The sequence below is a fragment of the Pistacia vera genome, unplaced genomic scaffold (assembly GCF_008641045.1).
Source record: "Pistacia vera cultivar Batoury unplaced genomic scaffold, PisVer_v2 Contig753, whole genome shotgun sequence".
Taxonomy (NCBI): Eukaryota; Viridiplantae; Streptophyta; class Magnoliopsida; order Sapindales; family Anacardiaceae; genus Pistacia; species Pistacia vera.
Genome location: NW_022196616.1, coordinates 105990 through 119032, shown reverse-complemented (window position 1 = coordinate 119032; position 13043 = coordinate 105990). Strand labels below are relative to the sequence as shown.

General features: G+C 37.8%; 3 protein-coding genes across 3 annotated transcripts; 1 reads left to right on the top strand and 2 right to left on the bottom strand.

The window, feature by feature from the left end:
- Positions 1–2285: 2285 nt before the first annotated feature.
- Positions 2286–6154, top strand: LOC116115778 (stachyose synthase-like). The gene is made up of 4 exons (XM_031401912.1): positions 2286–3956; positions 4804–4981; positions 5069–5436; positions 5526–6154. Exons 1-4 carry the CDS (start codon positions 2544–2546, stop codon positions 6093–6095), a joined length of 2529 nt encoding a protein of 842 aa, XP_031257772.1. The 5' UTR covers positions 2286–2543; the 3' UTR covers positions 6096–6154.
- Positions 6155–6260: 106 nt separating this feature from the next.
- Positions 6261–10890, bottom strand: LOC116115770. The gene is made up of 4 exons (XM_031401903.1): positions 10704–10890; positions 10102–10149; positions 8456–9388; positions 6261–7625 (listed from the first exon to the last, which is right to left on the bottom strand). The coding sequence occupies exons 2-4, from the start codon at positions 10109–10111 to the stop codon at positions 6496–6498; spliced, it is 2073 nt and encodes a 690-aa protein (XP_031257763.1). The 5' UTR covers positions 10112–10149; positions 10704–10890; the 3' UTR covers positions 6261–6495.
- A 100-nt stretch (positions 10891–10990) lies between these two features.
- On the bottom strand, positions 10991–13006 carry LOC116115774 (probable enoyl-CoA hydratase 1, peroxisomal). Its single transcript, XM_031401906.1, has 3 exons — positions 12533–13006; positions 11920–12202; positions 10991–11261 (listed from the first exon to the last, which is right to left on the bottom strand). Exons 1-3 carry the CDS (start codon positions 12940–12942, stop codon positions 11157–11159), a joined length of 798 nt encoding a protein of 265 aa, XP_031257766.1. The 5' UTR covers positions 12943–13006; the 3' UTR covers positions 10991–11156.
- Between the last annotated feature and the right edge of the window lie 37 nt (positions 13007–13043).

Below are 13043 nucleotides of genomic sequence, written 5' to 3'. Positions count from 1 at the left end.
AATTTAGAAGCTTTCTTCATTCTCCATTGTAGCTCGAAGCTTCCTTTTCAACTTCACTGATAGAAAGTCAAAACCTGCTCAGTTTGATCATGCTATTCTATTTGACGATTTGTTTATGAAGCCAATACAATAAAAATAAATGACTAAACGTGACCATTAGATGTGATCAAGAGTATTCTATTATTTATTTCATAAACCTTTTCCAGATGGGTGGCCAAAAGATAGAAATAAACAAAGGACTTTAATAAACATTCTTTATTCAAAAGAGTTGGTGAATTGATAACAGGAAGTTTCAACCTCACTTTCCATGTTCTTCACGTTACCAGCAGTTTGCTATTTTAAAGCTGCAACTGTCGCAAATCTAGATGCAATGAAGAGTTTTGGTAGAAGAAAGAGAGAGAGAGAGAGAGATGATGATGATGAACTTCCACTAGTTATTGACTTTAGTCTTGCATATTATTACAGAGTCCTTATCAGAATGGAAAAAAACAACTTGCTGCCAGATCAGAATTCAGCAACACATCTGTTTTGGATAATGTTTTATTTGTTTTGTTTCAATTCTGACATGTGCCATTGAGTCTTAAAATAATGTTTATTGATTCTATTTCTTGGTACGAAAACAAATTACTCAGTGAAGGGTATGAATATAATTTGATTGCTTAGTTTTTGGCATTATAGAGAGATTCACTGTGTCTGATGCTGAACTCCCGGGGATTCACCAAGTTGCCAGGCGGAAATGAAGGGACTGACTGACATTGTTTTGTTTCACCTTTTAAATTTTTTTTTTTTTTTTTCTAATGACTGGAGTGTCTGGGATAATTTTTGTCTGACTTTAACTGATTTATTGGGATCCTGAAACTATTAACCGGGTAAGAGTAGGATTGTAATCGAGCCGAGCTAAGTTAAGTTTTCGACTTATCGAGCTCGGCTCGATTGCTACAGGGTTGAACTCGAGTTCGAGCTCAAGCCTGTCGAGCCAAGGAAAATGTGCTCAAACTCAAGCTCGTTCCAGACGAGTCAAGTTCAAGCCAACTTGTGAGATCGAGTGAGTTTTCAAAGAAGAATTTGTGAGTTTTCATTACTTACTGGCTTTGCTTCCTCTTGCAGATTTTGTGGTCGATTTGGAGGAGAAGAATTGGTTTCGCGCTTTTGTGGATGAAGTTGTGATTCCTCCACATAGTGAATTGATCTGTGATGGCAAGAACAAGGGATGATCGATCAATGACGGCAAGAACATGGGATGAAGTTGGCTGATTTCACAATGGACAGCTTTCCACTTTTGGAGGTTTAGGGTTTGTGTTTGTGGGTTGGTTGACTTGGGGGTGTTTAGATCGTGTTTTACTATTTTGCACTTAGGGGAGTAAATGTTGTTGTTGTTTTTTTTTTTTTTTTTTTTTTTTTAAACTTTAATACAACACTTTAGTCCCCCTGGATTATGACCCTGCTTATGCGAGCCACCCCAGGCTTGCGAGCCTATGAGTCGAGCCCCCCTGGATTGAACTCGACTCGTTTTATTATCTGAGTTGACTCGACAGCGATCGAGTCGAGCCTTTAACGAGCTTCAGACGAGTCGAGTCAAGTTGGCTCGCGAGCTACTCGACTCGTGTGACAACCCTAAGTAAGAGCTTTAGTGATTATTCCTATTTGCAACTAAAAAATGACTTAAATTCAAGACTTCTTAAATAATATATCTTTTAAGTAATATATCTAAACGTCCGTCGCCAAACACTCAAACACTCAAATGTCTCTCCCGGGTGCTGCCATTTATTGCCTTATCTTGTTTTGAATATATTAATGCAGAAGCTTGAGCCGCTATAAACATTATGAATAAACCCAAATTAATCCAATTAGATTACCTATTAATGCAAGAGATTGGAATTGACCTTTCAAACAGAGCAAAGTTGGAGACAGACAACAACAAAACCAACTTAACTAACCTTAAACCATCAAACCAGTGGGGTCACTGGACCCATAATTTGTACACGTGTCGCAATTCTAAGTACAGAGTTGGCTTGATTTGGACCCACCAAAATTATCCACAATCTTTGATTATAAAATTTGCATGCCATGATTTTTTTCCTTCTAAGCGCTTGATTATTTATTTTGTGATAAAACTAAAAATTTATTGAATAAACTACGGATTGGGCGGTGTAAATCTCTTTATCCTAGAATAATTCATGGTCAAAGACTCAAAATATGGAATTTATAATATTATACAAAGTTTTTTTTGGTATTTAGAATCAGAAATCCTTTCCTTTCCTTTGCCTTTAATTTACCATTTCTAACATCGAATCATCAATTTACGCTTTCCAAAACTGTAAGATTTGCGATCAACACAAGAAAAGGAAAATGGATCGGACCAACCTCTGAAAATGGATCCTATGGATGATACAAGGTCACTGCCCACTACATTATTTGATCAACTGCATATGAGCACATACACACAAGGTTGTTGAATCTATCTATAAAAACGCCAGTCCTGTCTACTCTGGCCAAATTCCAAAGTCAAGTTTGTTCATTGCTTTGATTGTTACTGTTCATTAATGGCTCCTCGTAACATTGTTTCTCAGAGAAGTATTCCCACCGACTCTACGAATAACAAGGCTAGTATAACTTCAAGGTTTTCTTTGTCTACAGATAGAGATGTCTCCATAGATGGCATAACTCTTCTGTCTGAAGTGCCTGGCAATGTTACTCTGTCTCCTTTCACTTCAACTTCTCATTTTCCTGATACAGATTCCATTCCTCTTCATATTCTAAAATCTGTTTCTTCTAAATCTGAAAATGGCGCCTTTCTTGGTTTTTCGGTGAAGGAACCCCATGATAGGATCTTGAATCCTATAGGAAAGTTCATAAACAGGAAGTTTTTGAGCATTTTTCGGTTCAAAACTTGGTGGTCTACTATGTGGATTGGCTCAAGTGGATCTGATCTACAAATGGTGACTCAGTTGATCCTTCTACAAGTTCCTGAACTCAACTCTTATGTACTTATCATTCCTTTAATAGAAGGCAACTTTCGTTCAGCTATCCATCCTGGTGCTAATGGAGATGTGATTCTTTGTGTTGAGAGTGGTTCAACAAAAGTGAAGGGTAAAACTTTCTCTTGCTCTGCATATTTGCATGTTGGTGACAATCCTTATGATATTATGAGGGAAGCTTTTGCGGCTGTTCGTGTTCACTTGGGGACTTTTAGGCTTTTGGAAGAGAAAACACCACCAAAAATTGTTGACAAGTTTGGTTGGTGTTCTTGGGATGCATTTTATATAACAGTAGAGCCTGTTGGTCTGTGGCATGGTGTGAAAAGTTTTGCTGAAAATGGGTTCCCTCCAAGGTTTCTGATCATTGATGATGGTTGGCAAAGCATAAACATGGATCATGAACCCCCATTAGATTTAACATCTTTAGGGTCTCAAATGCTTTGCAGGCTCTACAGGTTCAAGGAGAATGAGAAGTTTGCCAAGTACCAAGCTGGCACAATGCTAAGGCCTAATGCACCAAAATTTGATCAACACAAACATGACATGAAGTTCAAAGAAATGGTTGCACTAGCTGAGAAGAAGCAGATAAAGCAAGAGGGAGGAGACATTTCAAGTCTCCCTTCCCGAACGATTATTGAGTATTTGAAAGAAGATGAGGGGGTAGAAAGAGGTGGATTGAAGGCATTAGTGAGTGATTTGAAAGACAAATTTCCAGGATTGGATGATGTTTATGTGTGGCATGCTTTGTGTGGTGCTTGGGGAGGAGTTAGGCCTGGAACAACTCAGTTGGATGCTAAAGTGACTACTGCAAAGCTGGGTGGTGGGCTTGGAAAGACCATGCATGATTTGGGTGTTGATATGATAGCTGAAGGTGGAATTGGGCTTGTAAATCCAAACCAAGCCGCTGATTTATTTGAGTCAATGCACTCATATCTTGCTGATGTTGGTGTTACTGGCGTTAAAGTGGCTGCTATCCATGTAAGTTAAATTTTTACATCTTTCTTGTTACTATTTCTGTCCACATGCCTAATATACAAACATAAGCATCATTCTCTTCAATATGTTGGTCTTTTCTGTGTCAATCTTTGCTTGTCTTCTAAGAGACATTAATCATCATCATCTTCATGTTACCTTCCAACTAAGTGTTGGTATTTTCCTACGTTTAACTTGTAATATCACCAATACAGTATACTGTATAAGTGTATATCATTGGACAGAGCATGGGATGCATATTATTCTTATGTACGGCAGATTATAACTTCAGGTGAGCATCATCATCATATCTCTCTTGCAGGGTTTACAGCACAGGGCGTTCCAAAATACATTGCCAAAGTATTGGTTACTATTTACAAAATTGTTTTCTCAAAGATTGAACTGATTGAGTGGTACTGAAACAAATTATTGTATGATCGTGAAGGGGAAAGACCAGTCAATCAGTTCAATCTTGAAAGTCATTACAAAGGTTTTTACTATTTTGACAGGATAATCTTCATCGGATGGAAGACTCTAGGAAATCAGCAAACATTATCTTGAAATTTTCTGATCATATACATGAATAATTCTCTTATTCTTCAAATCTTTTTGACTGAAGCTGAGTGTAACTGAACAGAGTAAGAGCTTTGTATGCATTGAACTGTTTCGGCTTTGAGAACCAAAAACTAAACTAATTGACACAACCTAGATGTAGTTAGATTATTTAATCATCAAATCTCTCTGTTTAATGGTGTTTTCTTTTTGCCCAAGTTATATTTTGGTTATTACGAAATGTACACGGCTGAACAAGTCTCTTTAAGAAGAATTTTGATTCTGGTTTTGTTCTTTGCAGACTTTGGAGTATGTTTCCGAGGATCATGGTGGTCGAGTCCAGCTTGCTAAGGCATATTATGATGGTCTGAGCAAGTCTCTTAAGAAGAATTTTGGTGGAAGTGGGCTGATTGCAAGCATGGAGCAATGCAATGACTTCTTTTTCTTGGCCACACAGCAGATTTCAATGGGAAGAGTTGGTAATTTTCTGATCATTTAAAAAGGGTACTTTATTTGGATACCTACATGCTTAATTGTTATTTAGATGGGTTAATCTCTATGAACAGGTGATAACTTCTGGCCTGAGGACCCAAATGGGGATCCACTGGGAGTGTACTGGTTACAAGGAGTTCACATGATCCATTGCAGCTACAACAGCTTGTGGCAGGGCCAATTTATCCAGCCTGATTGGGACATGTTTCAATCAGACCATCCCTGTGCTGAGTTTCATGCTGGTTCAAGAGCCATTTGTGGTGGACCAGTATATATTATTGACAAAGTTGGACACCATAATTTTGATCTTCTGAGGAAGCTGGTTCTACCAGATGGAACCATACTCAGGTGCCAACATTATGCTCTTCCTACCAGAGATTGCCTATTCGAAAACCCCCTCTTCGATGGCAAGACTTTGCTCAAAGTTTGGAACCTAAACAAGGTAACTTGTAACCATCTACACTTCTGCAGAATGTTTGATATCTTGAATATGCAAAATGTAAAGCATCTTTGTTCTGTGTTGAAATGCAGTTTACTGGAGTGGTTGGTGTATTCAACTGTCAAGGAGCCGGATGGTACCCAAAAGAGCACAAGTTGAAGACATATCCACAATCCCACAAGTCAAAGTCTGGGATGGTTTCTCCAGATGACGTAGAATGGGAGCAGAAAGATTCAACAGCTGCATACCGAAACACCGAACAATTTGCTGTCTACATTCACAAATCTGATAATATGCGTCTGGTGAAGTCCAAAGATCATATCAACATCACACTGCAACCATATTCCTGTGAGATATTCACCATCTCACCGGTTCACAAGCTCAATGAGAAGTGCAAATTTGCACCTATTGGCCTTGAGAACATGTTCAACAGTGGAGGGGCAATCGAGTTGCTTGAATATGGATGCAAAGAAGGGCTTCACGATGTGAAGCTAAAGGTCAAGGGAACAGGGAAGTTTTTGGCTTACACAAGTGAAAAGCCTGTAGAAATTGCAATGAATGGAGATAAACTGCAGTTTGAATGGTCAAGTAATGGAATTCTGAGGTTTGAAGTGCCATGGATTGGTGGCGAATTATCTAATGTACATATTTCAATAAACTAAACCTCAAAGAACTTCAATTATATTAGTTCCTGTAATTTTGATCAAAATTAATGAAATGTTGGACATTAGACATAAGAATAATTTTATCAGGAATTTATTTTAGAAGGCCAAAATTAAATTCACATAAAAAAAAAAAAAAAAAAAAAAAACAACAACAACAGAACAAAGAAGAAACTTCAAACTAAAACCTCTGCTTTATATACCATCATTACCAGTTATTCTTTTTACTTTGGGTAAAGCATTCAAAGCTCACTATACGAGTGAAACAAATCTTATCTACCATTTGAAAAAAAAAAAAAACTATTATTTGCCTAAAAAGCCCCCTAAAAGCCCACAAAATTCCCACTATGTCCCTGAATTTCTTTCACCATTTTCAAAGAGGATGATTAATTAAATATCTTTACCTTGCTTTAACAACACTTTTCTTCAATCCCAATACCCCCTTAATTTTCCCAAACACCCTGCTTGCGATCCCATTTTTGTTCTTCTCTTTCTTCTTCTTGTTCATTACACTCACCTCCCCCTTCAACGACGTCGTTCTCTTCTCAACTTTTATTTGCTCCACTAAATTCCCCAAATTAGCCCCAGTCCTACTAAAGGCTGTAACAAGCTCAGGGTACAACTGTACCATCAACCCCTTAAATTTCTCCGACACTTCGACAAAAGCAGAAGAAGAAGAACCTGAACCTGACCCTGAACCTGACCCTGAACTTGGAGAACAAAAGGACTCGTCGTTTCTAAAGTACCCAACTCTCACGTGACCCTGAATGTAATTCTTGCAAGCAGACAAAATCACGTGACCTCGCTCTCTAAAGTGACCGCTCACAAAACCCTCGAAATTCTTCGGAGGTTTACGCAGTACAAAGATCATTGTCTTGCATGATAGGACGAAAACATCTTCATTATAAGCCGATGATTTCTTCTCCCAGATGTTTCGACCCGGCCACATCCCGTGACCCGGTTCGTTAAAATATGGTTTTTCATTGAGAACAAGAGCTTGAATTGAGATCAAAACCTGAAGCACTGTCGACTCTTGAGGGTTCCACTTCTCGCACTTTTTACCGGTCCACGTGTTCAACAAACTCAAACAGACCCGCCCGTTCGCGTACAGGTTCGGGTTGAGCCGTAACCCAAATGAGCGATAGTAAACAGAGGGCGGTCGAGCCGGGTAATCGGGTGGGAAAACGATGTCGAAGAAGAAGAGTCCGTCGTGGTATGGTGTACCGGCGGCTCCGACGATGACAGCTCGGAGGAGATCAATTCGGTTCTCGTAGACCCGGACGAATATTGATTCGGGCAAATGCTTTTCGAGTATTTTCCACTCTTGCATGATCTTCTTGTGGGACCCACCGGAGGCATTGGCGAAGGGGTCCACGGCGTTCCTTTTGGGTACGTTGGAGTTGACATAGTAATGATCGGAGGAGTCTGATACGACGTCGAATCTGGTGAAGGCGCTGATCTCCTGGATTTCGCCTTTGGTGTTCATTGAGAGAGAGTCGTTTTGGTGTGAACTGTGATTGTCTCTCACAAGTCACAACACTTCCCCAATTTTCAGAGTTTAAGAAGAATGGGAAAGGAAAGCAGTGCGTTTTCTTCGGGATTCTTTTCCTCTATTGCTTTTTTTATTTTACGAGGAAAAATAGGTGGTGGGTCCTAGTCAATGATCTGCAATGGACGATTCTGATGTTCTGATTTTGATGCCACTATATGGAGAGATAGTCGGTTCCATCACAAATTGACAGTGATTACATAAATATATATACCCACACTTGTCCGTGTAATGTAACTTACAGGCTTCATGTACCAAATCACCTAATCTTTTGCCTTCATGGCCATTGACACAGCCGCTTATAAGGTACAATCTGTGAATCACAGAGTTCTGGTTTGGTATTTGCATTATTACTGGCAAGTAGAGGTAGAGTCCTCCAGCTACAAGGCTCTAAATTTATGCACCCAATATATAAATAAAGCATATTAGTTGGTTTGGCCTTCTTTTCAAAGTGTTTTTGTTTAGCAAGAAAGCATCTTCTTGTTTGGCCCTTTACCTTTCCATTATTTAACACTGTTACCTAATTCAGTTTTTTAAGGATGGTGCTACTGCTGTGCTGCCTACTCCTCCCCCACTTTGTGATCAAAGCAAAGGGCAGTTCAAACAATAATTTAAAGTTTTCAGTACCATTTCATCATCTTTGTGATTCCTTTGCTTCTACGCTTCTACTGCTCAGTTGCTTTATTGAGTTTATATGTTGCCAGAAACTAAAACCTTCCATAAAAGTGTTAGCAAATAAGATAGTTTAGAATTGCTTAACCTCTCAAGAGTTCACTATGCACTATGCTATACTCTTTTCTCTACTCAGCACAATTCTTCAAAACACAAACATACAAACAACTGAACTTTACAAAAAACTTAGCAATGGATTTAGATTTCTTCTCCTTTGTGCGCCTGTGATTGATCATCTTATCTTCTTCTATAAGGTCCTGTAAAGAAGCTCCATTCCTGATGAAGGCCGCGAAAAGTTCTGGGTAAATTATCTTCATCGAGTCCTTGAATAACACTGATAATTTAAATTTCTTCATAGATGATATCCCACCAATATTTGCAGAGCCATTTCTGTACGCCTTACATGCGGTTAATATGGCATAAGCGCGCTCTCTAAAGTGTGCAGCAACAAAAATCTCGAAATGCTTGGGCGGGTTTCGAAGCAAAAAGAGCATTGTTTTGCAGGACAATGTAAAAACTTGTTGGTTATAATCTTGCCAAGAAGGTGCTGGTTTGTACTTTCCAGGCTCATTGTAGAAAGGTTTCTCATTAAGAACAAGTCCCTGGAGTGAAACCAAAATCTGAAGAATTGTGGATTTATTTGGACACCAGCTTTCATTTTCATCGCCAAACCAGGTGTTCAATAGACTTAAACAAACCAAACCATACGAATACAAGTTTGGATTCAGTGCCATGCCAAGTGCACGGTAATGCACCATTGGAGGACTATTCGGATAATCAAAAGGGAATTTAATGTCGAAGAAGAATAGGCCATCGTGATAGGGAGTCCCTTGAGCACCAATAATCACAGCTCGAAGCAGATCAATCCTGTCTTCATAAGCTCGTACAAAGATGGTATCAGGTAGATTCTTATCAAGTAATTTCCACTCTTTCATAATATTCTTGCATACATCACTCCCACTATTGGTGAGGTAACTCTGCTCTGTTCCATCAGTTTTCTTCTTCAAGTAGTTATGGTCTGAAGGATCAGTTACAACATCAAATTGTCTAAACTCACCCTCTTTCTGTAGCCCTGAAAGAAACAAAATCACATACTCTTAATGACAATCAAGAAAATGTTGATTTATGTAAGCAATTACAGTAGTTTTTTGTCGTCAATTTTGCTATAGCTGATCAACAAAGTAGGATAGCACTTGCTGTAGGGAGTTATTTTAAAAGCCAGATAGCTTCCATAGTTGAAAATTCATTCTTTAAAAATTTCGATATGAACACATGGCTGAAGTTAGGAGTTCAATGCCAATATCCACAGAAGAGAAATAGACTAAAAAATATTATACCCATTTGCATAAATTTTTGTGCCTTATCACATTAAATTAAAGGAAAATTCTCGGAATATCAACAGAAGAGAAATGGACTAAAAAATATTATACCCATTTGCAAACATTTTTGTGCCTTATTACATTTAATTAAAAAATATTTTTGGCTTTTTATACCCATTTGCATACATTTTTGTGCCTGATTACATTAAATTAAAGTGCCTTATTACATTAAATTAAAGGAAAATTCTCAGAGATACACCTTGATTCTTGAAGAGAAAAGTTATTTATTAGGAACAAAAGGATCTCTGCTCACAATATTATTGCTTCAACTTTCTATGTAAGCACTAATTAATATGTGATTGCTTCTATTCTTTTAATTTCTAGGGTTTCTTTTCTAACAACATGATGCCCACAGTAACATTATAAAAGCATAAAAAAATAAAAAATAAATAAAGAATGAAAGTACCTGAAGCCATGAGTGCTGGACTTGTACCGTGCCTGAGAAATTCTGAAGCTGAAAGAAGGCAAGACCTCTGTTAACAGACCCTACTAACAATATATTTGTAGGCCTTTGTACTGAAATGAATGATTTTGACTGGATCAACAATGCAAAAAACTGCTCCTTTTTTTTTTTTTTTTTTTTTGAGACTCTGGCAGCCCTCAAAGATTTCCCTTGCGCTGGACTCTATCCCGTTTGTTACGTAAAAAATTCAAGATACGTTGGTAGTGGAAGTGACTGTTTGACTTTAAACATTAAGTTGACATTATTTTAATGTATTCTAAAACACTATACCAGTTAACAGCATATCTTAACTTGTATCTTAGTGCACAGAATACCAGAGGATAAAATATATATCTATTTCTATATAAATTTTTGTATTATAAAATAAAAAATAAAATTTCAATAGACCCATATGTTAAATATTTATCTTTTTGACAACCAATTAAATAAAAAATAGAGTAGTACTATCAGCAAAGTGTCCGGCCACTAATTTACGCGTATCTCAATAACTAATTGAATTAAACTATACATAAAAATTATTGTAACAGAGAGAGTAAATTACTTACCACTTTGATCAGTTTTTAAACAAGCCTGAGGTTCAAGAAGCCAAGACCTCTATTTGAATGGTGGGAGAAGTTTAGGGCTTTCATAGGTTTATACTTTCTGGGGTTGAAGAAGCCAAGAGGCCTCAGACCTCTGTTTATAAACTCTTTAAGAATATAGTAATTTTGTTTCATCAATGAGCATGTTTCCAAAATCCTGATCCGAATACATTCTGCATGAAGTGTAAATCGTATGGTTGGTGTTAAACAACTATTATAAATTTATAAAATGATATGTAGTTGCCTAGATAGATGATCAATTGATTGAATCACACTATACATAAAACTTAATAGAAGTGTTTGCATCTGCAGTATTAAGAGGATCCAACTTCTTTTCATGTCAAACTCCCCATCTTTTGGGCTCAAGTCCAACATATTTATTTTTTTTAGGTAACCATAACACAGTAGATCTTGAATTTACAGCTTAGGCGAAGGCTTCTTTGCACCCCGGCCAGCTATGAACTCCTGCATTTTCTTGAACTGCTCTTTGGTCATTCCATTGTAATAGTTATGAGCACTCTCCTGAAAGTAATCAAAAACATTCAGCTAAACAATAATATCATAAGAAATCTCAAAAAGAAGATAGACAACATAAAGCATAAACCAATTATAAGTAATTAGAGTCATGGTACCAAAACAAGGACACAACTCATGTCCAATTGAATACTACATTCTTTGATTTCTACTCTTCACTCCGTTCTTCCTTACTAGTCCGACGGCTAACTACCACCATACTAGTGTATAAAAGCGACTTATAGCATATAAACCCACCAGCAATACAGAGAATTTTATCGACAATTTGACGCAGCTAAAACAATGCATATAAAGTTGCATTGAGACAGAATGTGAGCCATAAAAAGGAATGTTTATTGGAAAATAAGGGCAAAATATAACATGCTATTCATAAATGCGAAGGATTTAGAGCATCACTTCCGGCAGGTCAGAAATAAGCCTTTGACTATGATAATACGCTTGAGACGACAAATTCAACAAACTAAAAAATTAATTATTATTATTATTCATTTTTCCTGAAAAGAATTTCACATGAGATTAACTAGCAAACTTAAGAGAGTCTCAAGATGCATAGTCTTCGACGGGAGACAAAAGTCTCCAAGCACACATGAATACATCACACAAACTTAATTAAAAGGTAATCCTTAAACAGAAAGTAAATAAATACCTTTTCTAGTTGAAGAGCATGGCCAAGGTCCAGCTTCAGACCATCGTTTATGACTGCCTTGTACCTCAACACCAAATCTTGATTATTTTTTATGATGGCCTCCGCAACTTCTTTGGCTTTCTTCAGCAAATCACCTACTTCAACAACATGGTTCACCAAGCCCCACCTCTCACCCTGCTCAGCAGTTACAGGCATCACCGATATAGATACTTCACGAGCTCTATTAGCTCCAATAATTCGCGAAAGCTTCTGCGAAAGACCCCATGAAGGAAATATACCAAATCTGAATAAAAAAATTGTACACGAATTAGAATATCATGATTCATATTCATCATTTCGATTTGAATCTTCCACAAGAACCCGTTTCATGTATTGTAAAATAGAATTTATCCGATTAAAAGATACAAATCTCAGTACTATTGCTGCATTAAACCTTAAATTTGTAACATGAAACTTCAAATCCGAAACATTCAAAATTGGCAATAATTAACTAAAAATAAATTGTCACCAGTTGATTGATATACTAAAATACTGTTACACTGTACGCAAAATATCGACCAGTAACCGAACTAAATGAATCAAAAGAGCAAAGAATGCAAAATTGACCACAGACCTGGCATGAGTGTCCATAAATTTAGCTCCTTTAGCTGCCACCAAGATATCACAAGCGAGCGCGATTTCAAATCCAGCCGTCACCGCGAACCCGGAAATGGCTCCGATTATCGGCTTCCTGCACCGCTCCATTTGCGCAACCGGGTCGGACTCGATATCCTTAACATCTCCCTTGAACACGTCCTCCGCCGCAGTAAGATCGACGCCCGAACAGAACGACCGACCCGATCCGGACAAGATTATCACCCGGACAGAAGGGTCCTTATCCAAGGACTTAAACGCCTGGGCCATATCCGTCATCATTGACTTGGTCAACGAGTTCAACGATTTCGGACGGTTGATCGTGATATACCCGATCCCGTTCGGGTCTCGGGTTACAAGGATTAGACATTCGGGTTTGGGTTCGCCCATCGGTGAAGGTTCTTTTTATTTTCGAGTTTTCCCACTTCAGAGATATTATACTGTTCGCTTCCCAGAAGGTTTGATTATAATTTTTGAGAGTGACAGTGAAA